General features: G+C 46.8%; 4 protein-coding genes across 8 annotated transcripts; 1 reads left to right on the forward strand and 3 right to left on the reverse strand.

The window, feature by feature from the left end:
• Positions 1-229: 229 nt before the first annotated feature.
• On the reverse strand, positions 230-7,317 carry LOC120449018 (bifunctional 3'-phosphoadenosine 5'-phosphosulfate synthase). 3 transcript variants are annotated; one of them, XM_039631297.2, is made up of 4 exons: positions 6,966-7,317; positions 3,203-3,317; positions 802-2,327; positions 230-741 (listed from the first exon to the last, which is right to left on the reverse strand). In XM_039631297.2, exons 1-4 carry the CDS (start codon positions 7,005-7,007, stop codon positions 535-537), a joined length of 1,890 nt encoding a protein of 629 aa, XP_039487231.1. In that variant the 5' UTR covers positions 7,008-7,317; the 3' UTR covers positions 230-534. The 3 variants fall into 3 exon arrangements, with proteins under 3 accessions (XP_039487231.1, XP_039487232.1, XP_039487229.1); XM_039631298.2 differs by lacking the exon at positions 6,966-7,317 and adding an exon at positions 5,025-5,293; XM_039631295.2 differs by lacking the exon at positions 6,966-7,317 and adding an exon at positions 4,176-4,369.
• Positions 7,318-7,884: 567 nt separating this feature from the next.
• LOC120447599 (mediator of RNA polymerase II transcription subunit 12) lies at positions 7,885-16,242 on the reverse strand. Of its 2 annotated transcripts, XM_039629069.2 has the most exons (8): positions 15,539-16,242; positions 12,810-15,477; positions 11,034-12,747; positions 10,607-10,975; positions 10,232-10,546; positions 9,870-10,166; positions 9,334-9,634; positions 7,885-9,269 (listed from the first exon to the last, which is right to left on the reverse strand). In XM_039629069.2, exons 1-8 carry the CDS (start codon positions 16,149-16,151, stop codon positions 7,969-7,971), a joined length of 7,578 nt encoding a protein of 2,525 aa, XP_039485003.1. In that variant the 5' UTR covers positions 16,152-16,242; the 3' UTR covers positions 7,885-7,968. The 2 variants fall into 2 exon arrangements, with proteins under 2 accessions (XP_039485003.1, XP_039485004.1); XM_039629070.2 differs by lacking the exons at positions 9,870-10,166; positions 10,232-10,546; positions 10,607-10,975; ... (1 more) ...; positions 12,810-15,477; positions 15,539-16,242 and adding an exon at positions 9,698-9,806.
• Positions 16,243-16,544: 302 nt separating this feature from the next.
• On the reverse strand, positions 16,545-18,210 carry LOC120450549. Its single transcript, XM_039633654.2, has 3 exons — positions 17,563-18,210; positions 16,808-17,499; positions 16,545-16,733 (listed from the first exon to the last, which is right to left on the reverse strand). The coding sequence occupies exons 1-3, from the start codon at positions 18,053-18,055 to the stop codon at positions 16,617-16,619; spliced, it is 1,302 nt and encodes a 433-aa protein (XP_039489588.1). The 5' UTR covers positions 18,056-18,210; the 3' UTR covers positions 16,545-16,616.
• Positions 18,211-18,530: 320 nt separating this feature from the next.
• On the forward strand, positions 18,531-21,467 carry LOC120450547 (serine/threonine-protein kinase tricornered). 2 transcript variants are annotated; one of them, XM_039633651.2, is made up of 5 exons: positions 18,531-19,241; positions 19,711-19,920; positions 19,977-20,083; positions 20,129-20,625; positions 20,682-21,467. In XM_039633651.2, the coding sequence occupies exons 1-5, from the start codon at positions 18,759-18,761 to the stop codon at positions 20,774-20,776; spliced, it is 1,392 nt and encodes a 463-aa protein (XP_039489585.1). In that variant the 5' UTR covers positions 18,531-18,758; the 3' UTR covers positions 20,777-21,467. The 2 variants fall into 2 exon arrangements, with proteins under 2 accessions (XP_039489585.1, XP_039489586.1); XM_039633652.1 differs by having other exon boundaries at positions 18,532-19,241; positions 20,141-20,625.
• Positions 21,468-22,223: the final 756 nt, after the last annotated feature.

The following is a 22,223-nucleotide window of genomic DNA, read 5'->3' on the forward strand; positions in this document are numbered from 1 at the left end:
TTCATATGGTGCGTTTCGTAGCAAGGAGCTTCAGTCATAGATTCCAGTTAACATAGACACTGATCTGTTACCTAACATTCTGCAAAAATTCACGCTAAATTCAAGAGATCGTTTATTTAAGATTAAATTTTAAAATAACTTATATAAGCCTAATCTTTTTTTGTATATTGATCATAGAAGCCATAGCTTCATGCACAATCCTCATAGCAGCAAAAAAAAAAACAACCAGTTTATTATTAATTTGCTATTTTATTATTTATATATGTATTAAAAACTGTCCACAAAATAGCTGCACGACATTTTGCTTAAGATAAAAAATTGGGTGACTTAAGTGTAGATACAAGTAGATTGTACGATACGAACATTTAGTTAGGAGAAGCACAACATTCACACAAGGGGACAGCCAAGGATTTGGCTTTAGAACGATGAAAATAATATGTGGTGATAAGAGCCATAAGGTGGAAATATATATAATAAGCACACAAGCTATAACTAGGAGGAATTGCACGTTGCGAATCGAGTGTAGGCAGCGGGTTACACCTGCGGCAGGTTCTGGTAGTAGGTGGCCAGGATGCGCCACGCCTCCGGTTCCATGAAGCCATCCGGCGGACTGGCTCCAGTTTTGGCCAGGGTGCGCATCTTGGTCCCCGAGATGAACTCAAACTCATCCTTCCTCTTGGGCTCAAAGAAGGCCATTCTACTGGCGCTCTTGTCATAGGCAGCAACACGGAAAGGCAGGATCTGAAAAGAATATATCGATTTCATATTCGGCTGGATTTGGCCTATTGCAGTGGGACCAACCTCCATGCTGTCTAGTCCCTGGGCCATCTTCAGCACACGCGCTCCATGGGTGGCGTCGTATAGATTTCCATCTGGATAAGTTTCCTTGGCCGGATGCGGCATGCCAGCTGGATCGCGGCCCACAATGTAGAAGTTCGCGCCGGCGTTCATGCGGGCCTTTGCGTGCCACTGCACCTCCGTGGGACCGGCGTACATCATTGGCGAAGGGAAGATGGCCAGTACTGTGTCCTCTCGTCGCAAAACACCTGCGTCGAGCACGGCCTGGTGTTGCTTCATGCGCACATCCAGCGGCACATCGTCGTCCTTGGTCCAACCACCCAGAGGGTGCAGCAGAAGCACTGGCTGCTTGAAGCCGCGCTCCAGCAGTTGGCGGCGAGTGTCTTGCATGAGGAGGGCATGGCCGTTGTGGATGGGATTGCGCAACTGAAAGGCGAAGATGGCGTCGGCATTGAGCTCCTTAAAGCGGCGCCTCAGCTCGTTGGGAGTCAGCCTATACTGATCTAGTCCGTCCTCCCAGCGGATACGCTCGATCACTGCTAGATCGCCGCCGACCAAATACTCGCCGGACTCGTAGACCTGTTTACTATATGGGTGATTGGGGTTGCTGGTGCCGAACTGGCGGGCCAGCCGCTCCTCCTTACGCTGAAAGTAGAACTCGGGTCGCCGCAGAATGGCTACCGCTTTGCCTTGATATTTGAGAGTCAGCGAGGAGCAGCCATCCAGCCGATCCTTGTCCGCCTGAGTGGCGCTCAGAACAATGGGCACTGAGTGGTTCTCGCGATAGGAACCGTCCATGCCGCTCTGAAGTGTGTTGAAATGCAGCGTCTGCAGGTACTCATCCTCGCGCATGAATCCGCGCAGTGGATATGCCCATCCCTCGGCCAGCACTTGCACCCACTGCAGTTCCACCGTGCTGATTTCAATGGCTTGAAGCGACTCGGCCTCGTGCCGCAGTGCCTCCGTGGCAATGGATTCGCTGGGATAAAGTTCCGGCAGCAGGTCTACGTCGCGCAGCGAGCGCGGAATAATTCCCTCCTGTTCGAGCAGCGTCACCAGCTTCTGGGTGGACTCACGCACCGTGTAGCCGTGCGTGTTCACCACCAGTTCCGGCATCTGAGGTCGCTCGTACTCCTGCGTGATGCCCGTGAATCCTTTGATTACGCCCTCGCGGGCCTTCTTGTAGAGTCCCTTCACGTCCCGAGTCTCACACACATCCAGCGGAGTATCTACGAATATCTCATAGAACTTCAGGCCCGCATCCTTGTGGATTTTGCGCGCCATCTCACGATCGTCGGCGAAGGGCGAAACGAAGCTGCAGATGGCCACCACTCCGCTATCGGCAAACAGCTTGGCCACCTCGCCAACGCGACGAATGTTTTCCTCGCGATCGGCGGGCGTAAAGCCCAGGTTCTTGTTCAGCCCAGTGCGAATGTTGTCGCCATCCAATCCATAGGCCGGAATGCCCCGGGATACCAGGTACGCCTCCAGCTCGAAGGCAATCGAGGTCTTTCCAGCACCACTAAGGCCTGCAAAGGAATGAGTTCCAGCATTTTGTTGAGAAAAACAGGTGGTTAAGGTTTATATTTTAAGGAGTAACAGTGGAATTTATAACAAGAGAGAACGCTATAGTCGAGTTCCCCGACTATCTGATACCCGTTACTCAGCTAGTGGAAGTGCGAAGGAGAGTCTTCAACACTGACAGTTTTTGGCGGTTTGTGGGCGTTAGAGTGGGCGTGGCAAAAATTTTTTTGGCAATTCGATAGAAATTTACAAGACCAATACAAAAATGAAAAAATATCAAAACATTTTTAAAAATGTGTGGGCGTGGCAGTTATAGGCGTTTTGTGGGCGTTAGAGTGGGCGTGGTAACATGAATCGACAAACTTGCGCTGCGTCTATGTCCCTGGTGTCTGTATGCTTAATTTCAACTTTCTAGCTTTTGTAGTTCCTGAGATCTCAGCGTTCATACGGACGGACGGACAGACGGAGAGACGGAGAGACGGACGGACAGACGGACATGGCCAAATCGACTCAGCTATTGATCCTGATCAAGAATATATATATGTACTTTATATGGTCGGAAAAGCTTCCTTCTGCCTGTTACGTACTTTTCAACGAATCTACTATACCCTTTTAATCTACGAGTAACATTAACTTTAGCCCATACGTAGCACATTGCGAAAACATTTAGAGACACGGCAATAAAAATTTTCTTTGATAAGTAAAGAAGGTTTTTAACATTTTGTGGTTTTGCAATCTAATAATGAACATGTTAGATAAAACATAATCCCAAAACTAAAAGACTACTTTTATCAGAAATAAATAATTATGTTGTAAGCCTTATTAAAATAATAAGATTGATCTACTACTAGTTTCATATATGCCAAATTAACGCTCTTACCAGTCAGCCACACGGTGCATCCTCGGAATCCTCGGCAGAGTCCCAGATTCTTGCCGCGCGTCTCCCTGGTGACATGGTGCTTCTGCTCGGTCACATTGGTCGCCACCTGTAGGCACTGCAAACAGAAATATAATCGGGTTTAGCTTTCGAAATTAACATAAATTAATATTCATGTCAAGTTGGGTTGGCGATGGACTCCGCCTGGGGCCCCTTCTTTTCACATTGTTAGCCACGGCGGCCACAAAAGCCAAATTCAAAGAGGGTGAAGCCGAATCAGAATCCAGTGCCAGAGGCAAGTCATCGTCGAAATACTTTGCTTTGACCCCGGGGCGATATTCGTGTTGAGCTCCAACGTTCAGTTTGTTGACCTTCCGCTGGAACTCGAGTGTGCAGAATCGCGAATGGAGTTATGCGATATGGGTATGCTCATGGGAATAGGCTGGGATCTATCGCAATGTGAAAAGTGGGCACACATTCACGTTCGTGGTAGTCAAAATATTAATTTAGACTCAGTTCGTAGTTATCTATAAGCCTTTCCGTTCACTATAATTCCGAATTCTTATCCCGAAATCATTTCCTCAAATGAAATACATGAGGACTTCATAAATATACTCCTTATGACATATATTCTAGCAGATAATGTTTGCAAATAACCTTAACAGTATTGATAATTAAAATGAGCAATAGTTTTTGGTTTCCATAGCTGTCTTATGAACTTAGCCTTTTTTGCAAATGCTTTAAAATTGGGTCACTGTGCTAGATAGTCATTTATACGTTATACTTAACCCTCTGCTGCTCTCACTCCTCTAAAAGGCAGTATTTGTATTTTTACGCTTACTGAGCCAGATAATAAAGACCTAGAGATTAGTGGCACTCGACTTAATTATCTGTTCTTAACTCTGGGAATCCATTTAAAGCTAAAAAAGTCATACAAGTAATGAGTTTAATTATGTTTATTCGCCTTTGGTCTTACCCTTCTTTTAATATGGGGATAAAATCCAATAGGCGGATTCGGCATAATTATTTTATTTTATTTCGCTCTGAAATGCAATCGAAGTAATTCCCTATTCTTCTTAATGGTTCAATTATTTTACATTGAGCACTGATAGCGATGCGGATTCGACTCAGATTGCGTTGAAAACGAGCTCACGATGGATGAATTTCGTCATAGACACGCGACGAGCGTCGAAAGCGAACTGAAAGTTTTCAATAATATTTATGGTATTATATGGGGCGCTCTGCCTTCAAAAGTGCCAGAGAATGGAGCCCAAAGAGAGTGTGAGACGCAGAGAGATGTCCATGAGTATATCGTATTCCATCTCGCCCTGATCTCTCGATCGGCGATCCACGCACGCATCATTTAGATTCTCCGGTTCCAGTTCCATATGGAGAAAATGTTTGCACAGTCTGTCAGCTTACTGGTCCCATTCTTTCTTGGCCTTCTCCACCCTTTTCATCTGCTGCTGCCTTATAAACTCCCTGGCTTCTGGGCTCTAATGTAGCAAAAGGTCAAATGGAACGGACATGGAACGATCCCATAAAAGCTGGACACTGGTCGAAGCCCGATTATTAAAGCTACTGGGCTAATTGTGAAGGTGCTCCTGGTCTACACCAATTAAAGCACCACTCAATACTTGATTTTTCAGAAATATTTGGCCAAGTAGTATTTAGGAAAAGTAAATGCAAAGAGGTGTAGTGTATGTCTATCTGCAAACTTTTGTTTATCTGATAAAAAAAAACACTTCGAAACCTCTGGAGAAAACAAACAGACCTCTCCTACTCGATATACCATCTAAAGATGCATCATCCCAATGGAACTTACCACATCTTCAGGCTTTTCCACACTCGGAAGGCAGCATCTTTTCGGGGAGGCAGCACAGCCAGAGCTGTTGTTATTATTATTACTATAGTGGCCAAGCGAATTGGCACATCGAGTAAACATTTTCAAACGAAACAAACGAAACGAACTCTGGGCAGGTGAAAAGAAAGCGGGAGTCGGACAATGTGCGCTCTTTGATAATTAAACAAGTGAGAGTTCCGCAGTTGAAGAGTTAACTGCCAAGTTAAGCAACCAGCCAACCGCCGAAAACGATGAACTTTCTCGCCGAAGCTCCAAACTGCAACTGAAATTTCACAGGCTGCAACCAAACTTGGTAGAGATCCACTGGGTGGAGCAGTGCGATATACACTGGTGGTCCACCTAGGAACTCGTTTATGGAGGTGCTTAGCGGATAGACTTAAATTTGCTTTGTTTTTATTGCAGACAAACAGTCGTTTAAACAGCTAAGTACACAAACCAATATGTAAGAATGTGAATAATAATTTTCGGGGAATAGTTAAACCTAATATAACATATGCAAGTTATCAAGGTATCTTATTTTGTTTAGTTCTTCTTTATTCCATGTCATTCCATTTTTTCCTATTCAAATTGTTAATGTCATTCAATTAGGCAATCACTTTTAACGATTTAAGTAGTATCCATAAAACTACAACGTAATGCAATAACACATTAAATGCAATAACCATTAAACCCAAATGTTGCTATATGGAAATCAAATTACTAGCCGCCAAAAAGCTTAGAAAGTGAACTGCCCACAATAATTAATGAAAACACAAAGCATAATAAGTTTCTTGGTTTTATTAAACCAAATAATATTACTAACAGTTAAAGTTAATTTAAGTTTTTTCTCAAGTCACTTAATAGAAAGTAATTTGGTCCGCATCCCAAGAAAATAAATATTTTAAATAACTTTAAAGCTGATCATTATTATTATTATTTATTTTTTTAAGTGGTTAGGTTAAGGAAATGCGATAAACAAATTTTAAAAAATGTCACAAAAGAAGAGTCAGTCGTAAGTTATCTCTGGTCATTCAACCTGCAAGTGCAGCCGAGTTGTTGACCAAGATTCCAACTACTTTTGGCCAACTCCGACTCCAAAGTGGCCCATTGAAGTTGATGTCTCAGACTTGACACCTTTGCTGCCACCACTTTAGTTGGCTCGCAAGACTTTCTTTCTAATTTGAACCTGTTTTTAGCCAAAGCAATAACATTTGCTGTGGTAACCAGTTGTTATCAGGGAAGTAGTTGCTGTTGCATAAGTCGTTCATTGTTTTATCTGTGCTGAGATAATTTTTAATTGAAAAAGTGGGGTTTTTTTTGTAGCGAGGCAACGGGGAATTCGAATCATGTATAAAATAGGTGGAGTTAAAAATTTGTTTTTAATCAGACTGCTTGAAATGCAAGGCCTGCGGTTTTGTTTGCATGTGTAGAAAATATTTCTGCTGAATCAACATTTCTCGACACATCAATTTTTAAATTTCTATACATTGTAGTAAAGTTTAAAAAATGAATGCTGAAAACAATCTTATCAGCTGCAAGCATACATTACAAAGTTTGCCCATTTGAAGCTTTTCGGTAGTAAAGTGGGAATTTAAAACTGGAGCAAACGGCAATTCGTCATAGAGTGAGATAAGATTAGGCCGGGTGTTACGGTCTAGTGTTACGTGTCTGCTGATCCATATGGAGAGCATAAGAACCGGAAGAGGGAAGCAATGGGTTTGGGAAGTGGGGAGATGGCGGGAGATCTGGGGATCTGTAGCGACACATTTATATTCAAACAACCAAGGCTGATCAAATAGATTCATAAATTAAGACATATTCAACATCTGTAGGTGAATTTCATCGGTCCACTTGTTCAAATAGAGCTGGAGAAATGGGCTTACTCGACGTTTTTGGGCACAGGGCCACATATCTAGTACTCACCGTCTTCTGACGCTTTTTACTACTCTCCGGAACTTCGCTCATTTCTCGAGGGGAACTCTAAAATGCTATTGTAGCCCACCAAAGTAACACGTCCTCCTGCCGAGCAATTCCAAACAAAACTGCGAAAAGTAGCACTTCGAATCGAAATTCAGTGCAATCGATGAATGAAGTGTGCCACGGAGGCAATTTTCGGGAGACTTTCCGTATTCTGAATAGGTGTAGCACTCGCGGCAGAAGGACTATTGCACTAAATAGCTTAAAGTCTAGTTATAACTTGAACAAACGTTTAAATTTGGGAACGAGAAATGTATTATTACTAATTCACATGCACACAAAACCCCCCACGCACACCAACGCAGTTATCGGCAGTCAGCTGATTAGAGGTGGCCCGAGTAAGCGATGGCTAAACGATAGCGCACGACAAAGCTTGTGCATAAAATAAGTTATTAAGCTGCGTACTTAAATTTGTTTTAGCTTAACTATCGGATAATTGTGGCCAAAATTCAAATTATATATTTAAATAGTGTCAATATTTTATAGAGCGAAAGTAAAGTAAATTACAGGAAATAATATAACAATCAAAGGATTCAATAACAAAAATTCAAATTATAATTCAAAATTAAGTCAATACTCTTTCCTTTTTGATAAAAATCAGGTAAAGTAAATTACAAGAAAGAATATAACAATAGAAAATAAAGGATCCTCATTATAAAAATTCAAATTATAAATTAAAATTAAGTCAATACTCTTTCTTTTTTTAATAGAACGAAAATAAAGTAAAGTACAGAAAGTAATATAACAAAAGTAAATCAAAGGATATAATCACTTATGGATAAAATGGAGTTAGATTGGGATTAGAATGGAGTTAACACCATCCCTTGCGTTTTTCATTTTTTAATATTTTGATAAAACAATGAAGTATGTTTCGAATGTACGTTTATTGCAAATACATCTGATAAATAAATGATTAGGACTTGGCTTACGACTAAGAAGTGTCTTCTGTCTAGTACGGTGGAGGTTGATACTGCTGCTGGCCCATCATGTTCTGCCGCTGGAGCTGAGCCACCAGGTTCGGCGTTTGTTGCTGGTTCATGCTCTGCTGCTGCGGCACCATTCCGCCTCCGCCGCCACCTCCAACGGCACCACCTGCTTGCTGGGGCCCGGCTCCCATTCCCCCGCCTGCGCCACCACCCATGCCCTGCATCTGCATCATATGCTGGTGCCTCAGCTGCTGTTGTTGCTGTTGCTGCTGCTGGAACTGTTGCTGGGTGTTCAGGACGCCGGGTTTGCCGCCTCCCGCCGACTGCTGACGGGCGTACGGAGGCACCTGGCCGACGACGCCGCTCGGCACTGGACCCATCATGTTGGACATGGTTACGTTGGGCGCCTGGTTCATGTACTGGTTCCGGTTGCCGGCCATCATTCCTCCTGGAACAACGCGCTGCTGTTGCTGTTGTTGTTGTTGTTGCTGCTGGGCAACAGCGGCGGCCGCCATAAAGTCGGGATTGCTGCGATTCGCCTGCTGCATCTGCGGATTGAAGTTGCCCATCATGTTGGCCTGCTGCTGTTGCTGTTGATTGGGCGCCATGCCAACTCCAACGCCTGCTCCACCGCCCTGTTGCTGCATGCCCTGCTGTTGCTGCTGCTGCTGGTACTGATTCTGGAAGTTCTGGAACTGCACCTGCTGCTGCGGCTGTTGCTGCGGCTGCTGTTGCATCATGCCTTGCTGAGGCATGCCTCCCATGCCCATGTTGGGATTGTTCCCGGCGCCGCCAACTCCGACACCTACTCCAACGCCCACACCGTTGCCTCCCTGAGCGCCACCGCTCTGCATCATTTGGTTGGCATTCGGGTTGACCATGCCTACCATATTCTGTGGGATCTGTTGTTGCATCATCGGATTCTGCGCCATGCCTTGACCTCCCATGTTCATCTGATTCATCTGGTTGGGTGCCATGCCGGGTCGCATGTTGCCGCCGCGCATGAACTGCTGCTGTTGCTGCTGGTTGGGATTCATCTGCTGCTGCTGGGCGTTCTGCTGCTGCTGTTGCATGGCGTTGAATGCAGCGACAGACTGAGGATTTTGCTGGGGATTCATTTGCTGCTGCCGCATTTGGTTGGGGTTTATCTGCTGCTGAGGACCGGGCTGTTGTTGCGAGGGCTGTGGTTGCTGCTGCATCGGATTGAAACCGCCCCCCGGACCCTGTTGCGCTTGCTGCTGCTGGAATGGTTGACGCTGGCGAAGCATCTGTGATAGCGCCTGCTTGGAGTTGGCGTTCAAGGGCGGACGCTCGATGCGATTTGCTAAAATGGTAAGTGATTATGATTACAATCTTAAATCATAAAAAATATCAAAGTTTCGACTTACACTGCATGTTCTGCTGATGCGGAGCGTATTGGTTGTGGTACGGTTGCGGCGGCTGCTGCTGCTGCGGCGCATTGTGCCACTGTTGCTGCTGGCCGGGCATACCCTGCGGTCCGGCTCCACCGCCTCCTGGTCCCTGTTGCATAAAGTTCATCTGGGGATTTTGCTGCCCGTTGCCACCGCCCACATTCAGCTGCTGCTGCAGCGGATTGTTGCCCATTTGCTGCATCTGCTGCTGTTGCTGCAACATGGCGTTCTGCTGCATCATGCTGTTCGGATTGGGTGCAAACTGTTGCATGTTCATCTGTGGAAAAGATTTTTTTAGTTACATTTTATATTCGAGGGTAATAGAAAAATGGTTTAGCACCGAAAAAGGTTAAGAAAATCTGGATTATAATTTTACAACTTTTGAATTTTTCTGCCATCATGTTGCTTTTAGTGGCTTGCTTTGATTCCTTCAAAAAGCAAAGCGTCAGACGATCAACGATTGAATTTAAAAGCTTAAGAACTTAACTATTTACAAAATCAAATTTTTTTACCGGCATATTCATTGGCATCTGGCTCATTTGGTTGGGCTGCATCTGCTGCTGTTGCATGTGTTGCTGTTGCTGTTGCTGCTGCTGCATCTGTTGTTGTTGCACATTCTGCGGCTGTTGAGGCTGCGGCGCCAGCTGAGGCTGCTGTTGCTGAGTATTAACCACGGGTGGCGTTTTCGGGTTTTTGGGCTTGCGTTTCCGCGTGGTCGTTCCCTTGCCGCGACCTCTTCCAGTGCCGCCCACCACAGCGCTTGGCGACTGATCCACTGACGAGGGCGTGTCCGCCTTCATTTCATCCTTCTACGAAATAGAACCAATGCATTTAGAAAGGGGCTAAGTGAAATTCAAATACAAAATCGACTTACTATGCAAATCTTCTCAGGAACAGGCTCAATGTCTTCAGGTGGCAGTGGCAACGGCTCATAGTAGTAACTACTGGGCTTGACCAGACTGTGCGTGTGATACTTCAGGTTGCGGTGAGCTTCCTCGTAAGTAAGGGGCTTCCGCTCCAGCTTAACTGCACCAAACCACACCCAGGACAGAGGAGCCGGGTTCTTATGACCCTCAAGGATGTCCCACACGCTGATGCGCTGTTTGTCCGAAATGCGAAGTTGCTTTTTGTCTATATCGCAGATCTTGTTGCCCTTGGTGTCCATTCCAGAATGTTCGCAGGCAATCACCTAAAAAAGAAATACCATTTTGTTTCAAAGCTCATCTGAGGTCTTAGGTGTGTTAATTACCTCAGTGGGCTGCTTGTAAAGTGGAAGAAGCTGCCGAATAACCCGAATGGAGGCGTTGTTCTTCTCTCCAATTTCTTTCTTTAGCTTCTTCATCAGGTTCATATAATGCCTCTCGTCATCGGAGACCAGCGTTGAATGCACCAACGTGGCCAACATGTCCACCACGGTGGTGAACAGTTCACGGTTGCAGCTGAGATCCACCACGCCCTGGCAAACCAATTGGGCCAAAAGAATGGCCCAGTCTGTGGTGGGAGTACTGTTCTTTTGGATAGCCTCGAACATGCCGCCCACCAGCGAAAAGCGCAACTGCAGAGCATCAAGGATCTCCTCGCGAGCCTGCGGCTCATCAACACCACCAATTGTATCCAGCTAAAAGGTGTCATATTAAGATTAAGTTTACATTTGAAGATAAGGAGTAAGCACTCACCTCAGCAAAGGACTGTAGACATTGTGATAACTGGGCATAGAGGGAAACAAGTAAGTTTTCCTTGTACTCGTCCTGGCCTTTCAGGCAAGTTAGGATAAGACCCAGGAATGGCTGGTAATTAAGCGGCATCTTCTTGTTGCGTGCGGGCGCGCCGCCCAGGCCATAGCTATTGCTACTGTGGCAACTGTTGCTCTTTTCGCGCTCGTCACCACTGCCCGAGCTATTGCAATCGGACTTGGGCACTTTGGAGAAATAGTTCATACTCTCGAGAACCTGTCCAGCAACTCGAAGAATCCTGCCCTGCACTGCTGGTGTTAGTTTAGCAATGAGGGGGGCCACTAGCCAGGTGGACGGTTTTGGCTTGTGGGTCGCCTTCACGGCACCCGGCAGGACAACTTCCTCCATGTGAAATACGTCGATTGCCGCGCGCGCCACTGTGTCAAGCCAAACATTAAGCTCGGCGTTGTTGCTCAGCGACTGACGGTACATAAGCTGAAGATCCAGCCACGAGATACGCAGTGTCCACTGTCCGAGATTCTCTAGTATGCGCACGATCATTGAGCGCTGGTCCAGCTCGGAGATAATGTTAAATTCAGACTCCGGATAGCAGATCATGTGCAGAACCCGCTGTGCCTGTTTCGCGGTCAGCATTTCGTCGATTATCATGTCGCAGAGCTGCTCTGCATTCTTTAGGCACCTTTCCAGGACGTGTTCCTGGGCGCAGATCTGCTTGAGCACCGCTTGGGCGAACTCCAGCAGCGAGATCTGCTCCATTCCTCCGACCGACGGTTGTTGAAGGGCTTCGGGCTCGCTTGTCAAACTACTTCCCAACTGTAAATCGCTGGTGCCCAGGATCTGGCTGAGATCAGCCGGTCGTTGCTCGTTGCTTTTGGGTGTGCTTCCCGGATGAACTGGTGTATTGAAGCCACTACGCTTGCCGCTTCCAAAAGCGCCGCCCAATCCACCAGAGGAGGAGCCGCTGCCAGAAGCCAATGGTGTTTTAAGCGCCGCATTGTCCACAACAATGAGAATGGCCTTTAGCACAGCAAGCACCGCGGCTATAGGAATGGTCTTATGGGCACCCACCAAAAGATGGCGATCGCAGCTCAGTCGAATGCTAAAGTCGTTTCCCACAGCGTGTAGTGGATTTGGGGAAGTGCTCACCGAGTACATACCAGGTTGAGGAATCTCCAAAGTCTTGAACAGCTTCAGCACCAGATGACATGTGAGACGAGCACCCGCCTCTGCATCCACGCTCAGTTCTGCTCCACCAGCGCTTACCGATCGGGCCAACGTGGGCAGGGCAAACTTACTTACAAAGTCCGCTAGTGAGAAGCAGTGCCTGGCAACCAGAATGCATACGAACACGGCCAGGGCGTTGTGAGTCTTAACCTGCCCAATGTCAACCTGTCCGCCCAGGTGCGGATAACGCGGACTCTTACTGCCGCTGCACAGGCTCTGAAGAGCGTATATCCACTCCTCAGACAAGACGTTGCAGCTGGCAGTCAGTTCTGCACATGCGAGGGCCACATCGTTTAGTCGCTCGTTGTCCGTCTCTCGACACACGGCTATCAAAGCGTTGGACACGAAGCTGTACACATTAGCCGGCGACTCGTGCAGTGTTCCCAGCCAGTGAGGATCCAGTTTACCACCGCGTCGAGGGGCCATAAACAGCTCCTGCAACAACTGCGGGTTGTAACCTTGTGGAGGTAGGCTTAATAAAAAAGGATTATTCGATTAGAATACGTTGGCGGCGAAATTCCGATATAAACTCACCCAAGCTGTTCTGGAGTGTTGAAAATGTCCTTAAATCGCTTGATGCACTGCAACTGCTGGTAGTACTCCGTGGATTGTTCCTTTCCCTGGAGCAACACACAGGACTCGTGTAGGTCGCTTAGGTAGGCAATGATGCAGCGTTCCGCCGAAGTGCACTCGCTTGGATTCGATACGTGTCGAATGGTACGACAGACTCCCTCAAAAACCGACAGCGTTTGCTCCGGAGAAAGGAGCAGGCAACTGTGATAGCGCCGCAAGATGCTAACAATATACAGGGCAAGTGAAGTGGTGTAACTTCGCACTAGGTTTGACTTCTTCAGCTGCAACTGGTGCTCCACCTCAGGCAACTCCTTCAACAGACTATCGCACAGCTCCAATAGACTGTAGATATTAAGAGCCAGCTCCATCAGATCAAAGAGGAACGCCACGTGCTCCTGCACCGGCAGGTAGTTGTTATTCCCTAAAGCGAATCCGTTTAGCTGCTCTAGGACATTAGCCGCACACTGAGCGGTGACCACGTGCTGGTCGAAATAAGCCATCTGCTGGCACTTGGACGTGGTAGCTTCGAAGTTGAACTCGTTGCGCGAGTGCTTCTTAACGTGACCGGCCGCGGCCACATCTATGCTAAACTTTTTAGTGAAAAGCTTGCCAATTTCCTTAGACATCTTCTTGACAGCATGCTTCTTTTCATCCCTCTCTTTGCCGACACCGAACAGCAGGATGTAGCGCTGGTTACTTTCACTGCTGTAACTGCTCATGCTGGGATCATCCTGCGGGATGGGAAAGTGCTTGGTGTACACGTAATGCCGCGATATGCTACCGCCAGGGTTGGTTTCTCCATCGCCTGGAGGACCGATCTTGGGACTGTCGGGAGCTTCGTGCTGTTGTCCTTTCTCCTTAATATTTTGCACCAGTTTGTCCAAATCGTCGTCCACATTTGAATCGTCGAACTCGTTGTGCTTGAAATCCAGACCACCGCCGAATCCGTCATCATCGAAACCGTGCGTAGTCGTTGGAGGTGGAGCTGGAGGTGGCGGCGATGTTTTTGTGGCCGTCGTCCCTGATTTCATCACCAACACCGACTCCAGCAGCAGATCTCCCCGTGAAATTAGCGTGTGCATGTAGGCGTTGTGCGAAAAGACATCGTGGCGAATTAATGCACTGAACAACTGAACCAAGTTGGTAAATTCGGTGCGCTGCTGGGGACTGCTCACGTGTTCATCCAGGACGGGAGCGTCGTGGTCGAGGAAGTGCATCAGCACGTGCTGAAACACAGGCAAGCCATCAATTAAACCGGCGCCCGAAGCCAGCGAGTCCTTGTCGTCCTTATCACTGGATTGCTGATCCGCTGGCGTGCTGGTAACATCAATCTGGCGCTTGTCAAGCAGAATGGCCACCACCATGGCTCTGTGCTCTCCCCAACGCTGCCCCGACACGGCCCACTCGCATAGAATGCGTACCGTGTCCTTGTCTTGTTTGGGTTCGTAAGACGGGCGAGGTTCCACCTGATCGTCTTCCCGCCTGCGACTGGCACTTGGGCTGGGAAATATTTGAGCGTAGAGGGTATCGATGCTATTATTGTGTTCCATGCGATCGAAGCAGTGCGTGTCCAAGTGGTCAAGTGTGGCCAGCACACTGGTGTATTGATTCTTGCCGGCACTCAGCCACTTGGCTGCAAACCAGCGCTGCTCTGCGTGCTGTGTGCGCAGTACGATGTCCGACTCGGCGGAACGCAGTTGACGTCGGATCTCCTGGTTGGTTCGAGGACAGCGCGTGGGCATCGGCAGGACTGATGGCGCTAACGGCAAATGGTCTAAGGGACTACCCAACAGCGAGGAGGGTGCTCGGTGAGCCGCTATCCCACTCCAGACCAGTGCAGTGGGGCACTCGATTGTGATGATCTGTAGAATCGTGCTTAAATACAACACTATATCCCGATGATGGGGACAACTCATTTGTTCCTGAAGCGCCAGCTCATAGTGAACCTGTTGCAACTTCTGCTCGTCCAACCCTTTGATGTTCTGCTGTTCTACGACAGTGTTCAGCAACTGGTCCAGTTTTTTGGACACTATGTAGGCCATCTTTCGACATAGACGCTCCGACTGGACGAAGTCGTGCATGTACTGAAGGGCAAAGCTGAGCACCAACTTTTTTAATGGTTCGTCGAAGCTTGCCTGGGTGCGCATCTTGTCCAAAAGGTCGAGGATCCAGTTCAGGAATTCCTGTCGGTCTAAAAGTGATTCTTCGTACATGTACTTGCTCAATTGGTGGCAGTATTTCCAATACTTAAGCGCATTGCGACTGTCTTCGAACTGGCTTCCAATTCCGGAAATTGTAGAGCCCGGTGGCACTGCAGCTCCCGCACCAGCTGGGCCTCCTACCACAGAAGACCCTGACCCGCCGACTACTCCTCCTAGGCTTCCCGTCGTCGGCATGACACTGACAGAATTCACTCCTCCGCCAGGAGTTCCCTGTTGACCATTAGCTGGACTGTGAATCGGTGGCAATGGACTGGCCATGCTGGGTACAGGGATTACGTTCGTTGGAGCATTGCTGCCGGTTACGGAGTTAATAGAGGTGGTGCCAGAGTTTCCATTGCTGGCAGAACCATTTCCAGCGGCAGTCAGGCTTCCAGAAGTGATGCCATTCGAAGTGGACTTGTCGTGGCCTAAAACCAAGGAGTTGAATCAGGGAGTTGATAGGTTATACGTTTAAAGGACTGTACTCACTCTGCTGATAATACTCTTGGAGCTTGGGGAGCAGCTCTTTCATAAACTTGATCATGTTGCCGGTCCATTCGGCAGCCGGGTCGTAAATGGACCGCTTTTTGTTTTTGGACTCAGTGAAGCTAAGCGTATAGGCTGCGCTTAGCTTGATAAACCAGGTTGCGCGCTGCATATTCACCTGGTTCTCGCACAGTGTGATGAAGATCTCCTCCTTCTTGTTGAACGAGGGCGCCCTTTTGGCCAAGCTAAGCAGGGGTTTGTTACCGGCGAGGTCCTTGAACCAGGCGTCCACGGTGCACTTGCGTCGCGGGGATACGGGCCAAAAGTTGTCCTTGCAGTTGATCTGCTGCTTCTTGCGTCCTGTGTCCGGCAGAGTCATTAACTCCTCCTTTTTAGCCAGGACGCCGCTGAAGAATGCGCTCACTTTGCTGGCGTTCACATTCGAGTTGTGGGCCGTACCGAATTCATCGGACAGCGGTGGCGTCGTCGTGAATCCGTGCTTCACATTTGTGGGCGTCAGCTCGTCCTCGCGCTGCTTCGCGTCCTGAGGATAGATGTCCGGCGGACCCAGACGGGTGCGCTTCAGCGGACGCTTCTCCTGCAGCATGGACAGCATCTTTGCGACCCTCTAGTAGCGTTTTACAAACAGATTTTCTCAGCGAATATTAGATTTCCTCTGTTTGCCAACCCAACAACAAATCAAAATATTAGTGGTGGGGCGAAAAAATGCGATGAGCCATCGATAGTTCGATAACATCCCGCGAAGGAACTAGCAGCTGCAATCGAATTTAAGCCCTGAAATGTTGAATGATTGCAACCAAAATTACATTATAACACTTATCGTGTTTAGCCAATACATATCCCAACGCACACTCTTCCAACCAAGCATATACATAACTTTGATTAGGATAAAGTATTTTATTTATGTAGTGAAAAAGTTGAATACATCGTTGTGCAATAACAAAAGAAATACCACTTAAAGTGGTAAGATCACGAATAAAGCTGCGTATAAAGATTCAATAATTTAGGTTATATTTTTGGTAATGATTGAAAAAACATTCGTTGTGAGACGAATAAGGCCTCATACGGCTTGCCGATCGAATTCCGGCTCATCGGCATAAAAGTGTGCGCCGGCTGTCATTCCGTCGCTGCACTCAAAGTGCAAGCTGAGCATTTTCAGGGGAAACTCGAGCGGCAGCTGAAAACGAAACCCCGTGCCACATTAGCAAAAGGATTTTTGAGTATATTTGCGGATAGCTTTAGATTACTCACCCGCTCTATGATGTCATGTCTGATGTCAGTGGCCGCTGCAAATAGCTCTAGGGCTTGATGGAATAAGCGTTTAGATAAGCTGCCCAGAGTATCCAAGACAAAGGCGTCTGTGATGCCCAGACAATAGCAAATGTTCAGATACCGAAGCCGGTTATTGTTGGCCACCAAAAGGGAGAGCTGCGTTTCTCCTATTTCTCGAGCGGACTGTATGGAAAGGCACTCTAACCGACTCAACTCCGCCAAGTGGCGAACGCACAGATCGTCACGAGGCTTGCAGACCAGCCATCGAAGACCCTTCAAAGCACTGATGTACTGCGCCTGCTCTTCGTCAATCCAGCGTTTACGGTGCAGGATGAGGTATTCCAACCGAGTGGAGCACTGGCTTTTGGCGAGTGCCTTGAAGAGGCGCGTCTTCATGTCCTCCGGGCAGTATATTTGCAGGTACTTGAGGTTTGCAAACTGCGGCAGGACCAACAGATCGGCTTCGCAATCATTGAACGTCAGTTTTTCCAGCTGGTGACAGTTGGTAGCCAGCATCTTGAGATTGCTGGTAGTCAGAAAGCGTCTGGCGTTGCGTAGCTGAAGGCATCGCAGCTTTCGCATGGGCTTGACAATTGTTACGAATTCCGAGGCGGTCACCTCGTCGTACAAGCCAAGCTCCAGCATCTCGCTAAAGTGACGTACTTCTTGTACTGTGAAGGGAGAAGCAATTGGATAAGATTGTTTTGCTCAAATGGATATTAATCGCCACTTACACTCCCTGCGTTCAAAACTCTCCAGGCTCAGACTGTTGACCTGGGGAAGGTGTATCCTAATTCCTTTTATTAGATCCTTGCTTGTGCTCTTGTAGTTGCGCACGTGCACCTTTTCTAGGGAGCTCATTCGCAATAGATACGGTTGCGCCCGGGCCGCTGTTGCATTGTATATGGAAATGGACTTCAGTCGGTAGCAGTGTTTGCTGATTATTGGAAGCAGCTGCAGCGGGTGATCATCGTCAAAGTGGGATTCCACGGTACGGATGCGACTGCCACAGAGCCACAGAAAGGTGCGCCAATCCTCCAGAGTCCGTAGACTCAAATCCTTGTCAATTACTTCCTGGAAATGGTGGCGATGCAAGCGAATGAAGGCGTCCCTAAAAAGGCGACAGCAGCGCGCCAAGTGCAACTGGTCCTCCAAGCTCAGAAGCTTAAAGATGTACAAAATAGAACGGGGATCCAAGTCCAGAAAACTGGTGATGCGGGCCATCATTAGCTGATATTGCTCATTGCATTAAACTGTCACAGGCACCAAGTGTCCAGATTAGCAAAGGCAACTGGTTGATTTACGCCTATCATGGAAAAATCTACCCCAAGTCGGTAAGTTCTATTTATTTACTAATTGGGCAGATGGCAGTGATGCCCGTTTTTTGGAGTAAACATTTTTTGGCGAGAATTAAGCTAAAAGGTTAAAGCTATAATATTTTCGTCTTTAATAAAGCTTTTTTTTCTTAATATGTTTTATGTTTTAATTTACATGATCTTTGAGTAAATTACAATTAAGTGCTTATTTCTTTACTTTAAGTTAACAATCCTATGTTAATAACGTAATTTCAGTATGAAGAAATGCTACAATTGGCGGTGTAAGCTCAACTGTCTTCACTATCAGCGACCTAAAAGCACTAACATTCTAAAATTAATCGATTAGCTATCGATAACCCCACTAGAGCGCAGCTAACTTTGCTTTGTTGGGAATGCAAAATGCGAATGGCCCTTGAAGAAGAAGAAGAAGCAGAGGGAGGAATTTTAACAAATTACAGAGGAAAAAGGCAAGAAACGGGCGAAGAAAGCAGTGTGTGTGCATTGGCAAGTGCATAACTCCTTACCACACACACGCACACGCACCGACATAGCAGGGAGCACACACACAAATCCCAAACAGGACCGTGGTGACCAGGACAAAAACCCCAGCTTAGATGATGAGCAGCAGAACGCAGGACGCGGACGGTGCCTCGATCAGATTCAGCGACCACACACTGGACAAGGCCACCAAGGCCAAGGTGACGTTGGAGAACTACTACAGCAACCTGGTGACGCAGTATGGCGAGCGAAAGCAGCGCCTCGCGAAACTGGAGGCGCAGCTGAAGGACGAGAGCCTGTCAGAGGCGCAGCGCCAGGAGAAGCGGCTGCAGCATGCCCAGAAGGAGACGGAGTATCTCCGGCTGAAGCGGTTGCGCCTCGGTGTGGAGGACTTTGAGGCCCTCAAAGTCATCGGACGCGGCGCGTTCGGTGAGGTGCGTCTGGTGCAGAAAAAGGACACGGGACATGTGTACGCCATGAAGGTGCTGCGCAAAGCAGACATGCTGGAAAAGGAGCAAGTGGCCCACGTACGCGCCGAGCGCGATGTCCTTGTGGAGGCCGATCATCAGTGGGTGGTCAAGATGTACTACAGTTTCCAGGTGAGTGACGAACGTCAGCTACAACAATAACAATGATGATAAAGGGTGGGTGGCAGAAAGGGTGAAGGGGCGGGCAGCAGCGCACATAACAAAAGAATTGTGTTAAAGCACGGACAAAAAATCAATAAACCAATACAACTGCAAATGCCAAAAGCGCCTTGCCAATCATATGGTCACGTCTCTCTTTCTCTCTCGCTTCCTCTCTCTTTCTCTGCGTGGGCCGCCTTTGTTGTTTTTTCTGGGTTCTCTTTCGTCCACTTCTCCTCGGTGAAAGTTCTTGTCACAGGCGAACCTGCCTACACAGAATCGCCATTTCTCTTAAGTTAAATAGTTTAATGAGGCTATTTCATTGGAGACCCATCGGAATTATTTTACAATTACAACAATGGAATGAATTGGGTTTTTAAGGAATTATCTAAATAGTTTTCTTACTGAGGAAAAAACATGTTTTTAATTTATCTTCACACAGGATCCGGTCAATTTATATTTAATAATGGAGTTCTTGCCTGGTGGTGATATGATGACGCTTTTGATGAAGAAGGACACGCTATCCGAGGAGGGCACACAGTTCTATATCAGTGAGACGGCATTGGCGATCGATTCTATTCACAAACTCGGTTTCATACACAGGGACATCAAGCCCGATAACTTGCTGCTAGACGCGCGAGGGCATCTGAAGGTAAGTTGGAATCCAGATAGTTGAAATATGAACACTAAATGGCATTATAATTTTAGCTCTCTGACTTCGGGCTTTGTACTGGCTTAAAGAAGTCGCATCGGACAGACTTTTATCGGGACTTGTCGCAGGCGAAACCATCAGATTTTATTGGCACTTGTGCCAGGTAAGATGTAAAAAAATTCAAACTTGATGTTATTAAATAAACTAGCTTGTCCTGCAGTCCTATGGACTCAAAGCGACGCGCCGAGTCTTGGAAGCGAAACCGACGCGCCCTCGCCTACAGCACCGTGGGAACGCCGGACTATATTGCACCCGAAGTATTCCTGCAGACTGGCTACGGACCCGCCTGCGACTGGTGGTCCCTGGGCGTCATCATGTACGAAATGCTGATGGGCTATCCTCCATTCTGCTCCGACAATCCCCAGGACACCTACCGCAAGGTGATGAACTGGCGCGAGACGCTGATATTTCCTCCAGAGATCCCCATTTCGGAGGAGGCCAAGGAGACGATTATCAACTTCTGCTGCGAGGCCGATCGCCGTTTGGGTTCCCAGCGCGGTCTCGAGGATCTGAAGTCCGTGCCGTTCTTTCGGGGAGTTGACTGGGAGCACATACGTGAGCGTCCCGCGGCCATACCCGTTGAGGTGCGCTCAATCGACGATACGTCCAATTTCGACGAGTTTCCCGATGTGTCGCTGGAGATACGTAAGTATATTGCTAACCTCAGAGACGAGCGCGAGACTAACGTGCATCCATTGCAGCATCGGCGCCCATACCGCAGGGCGGTGAGATTGCGAAGGACTGGGTCTTTATCAACTACACGTACAAGCGATTCGAGGTGCGAAATTTGGAGTGAATCCAGACTTGGAACTGGAACAGGAGCAGTAGCAGTAGCAGCTTAAAGGTTGCCGCACTTTGCCACCCATTTTATCACCACCACAGCCGTCGTCTCTCTAACACCATCACCACCAAGAGCATTCTCCACGCTAAACGAAATCCCCAATTTTCCGTTTTGAATGTCTTACCTACATGTGTATTTAAATACTAGCTAACATTTGTGATTCCAAACAAAAAGAAGAATATTATAGCGCGGACAAACGATGTATTGTATGTAAAAAAGTCTTTCTTAGAGCGTCGCCCGCGCCTCGGTTAAACGCTATACTAATCCTCAAATGTCCTTCCATTGGCTTTGTTCAATCCTTATCTTAACCGGTTAAACGTTGTGTTTGTAAACCAGATCCCCATTTTAAGGACCCATTCGGCAATTCTTTATATATATATATATTGTTTACTTATTGGGCAGCAGCAAAATACCCATAAATTTATTATTTAGCAAATTAAAAATGTTATAACTTTTAGGCACGTTTATTGTACGTATATATTTGTATCAATTAATTATGAAACAAAGTCTTAATACATAGTAAACCTTAAACCACACAAAAAGCAATCGCAAAACCGAATCGAAAATCTATCACACAAATTAGTTACTAATGCCAATAGCAACAAACGCTAATTTAGACATCAAAATAAACAAAAGTATGTTTAAATATCGGTTTCGTTCTATACACACCTCCCCCACCCATGCCCGCGCCCACGGACACGAATGTAGATTTAACACATTCTACTTTCCGCTGGAGTTTTGAGTTGCAAGTAATTGTAGTTTGAGCAAGAAGTGAATTATTAAACAAGTTACCGAGTTACCGCTGGCAAGTATAAATCTAATTACGTAGCAAACACTCTACCCCGAGCAGTTGCAGAATGCAAACTTAAAATAATTGATAATATACCTATAAATAAATTAAACGAGTAAACAAGTTTTAAGAAATTATTTTTGGTAATAGAATACAATAATAGTAAGCATACTGATAATTCGATAATAATGCTACACACAGCAACATGAAATGCAATAATAAATGAAACATGTGCATAATAACTAACAAATAAATGCTTTTATTTGGAGTCGATCTTGGCAATGAGTGCAGTACTTACAGTTTTAGTCCTTGTCCATCTACTTTTCTAAGAATCACGCATTATTCTATGAAGTGGATATGGTCAATCAAATCGCACTCAATAGATATCAACGTTGGACACTTCTCCCTATTTCCATTTGAAACATTAAAGTTTTATGACTTATGAAACCTCCTCAAATAACCTAAATTTCCAGTAGTGTAAACACCATGTGATGTGTACAATGGATACGAAGCTTGATCTTCAACGTAAAGTGGAAAGTGTTGTATTTGCCGCAACACAACATACAATATATATATATTATAGAAACAATGAAGCACGAAGAAACCAAAAAG

This window comes from Drosophila santomea, chromosome 3L (assembly GCF_016746245.2).
Source record: "Drosophila santomea strain STO CAGO 1482 chromosome 3L, Prin_Dsan_1.1, whole genome shotgun sequence".
In the NCBI taxonomy this organism is placed as follows: Eukaryota; Metazoa; Arthropoda; class Insecta; order Diptera; family Drosophilidae; genus Drosophila; species Drosophila santomea.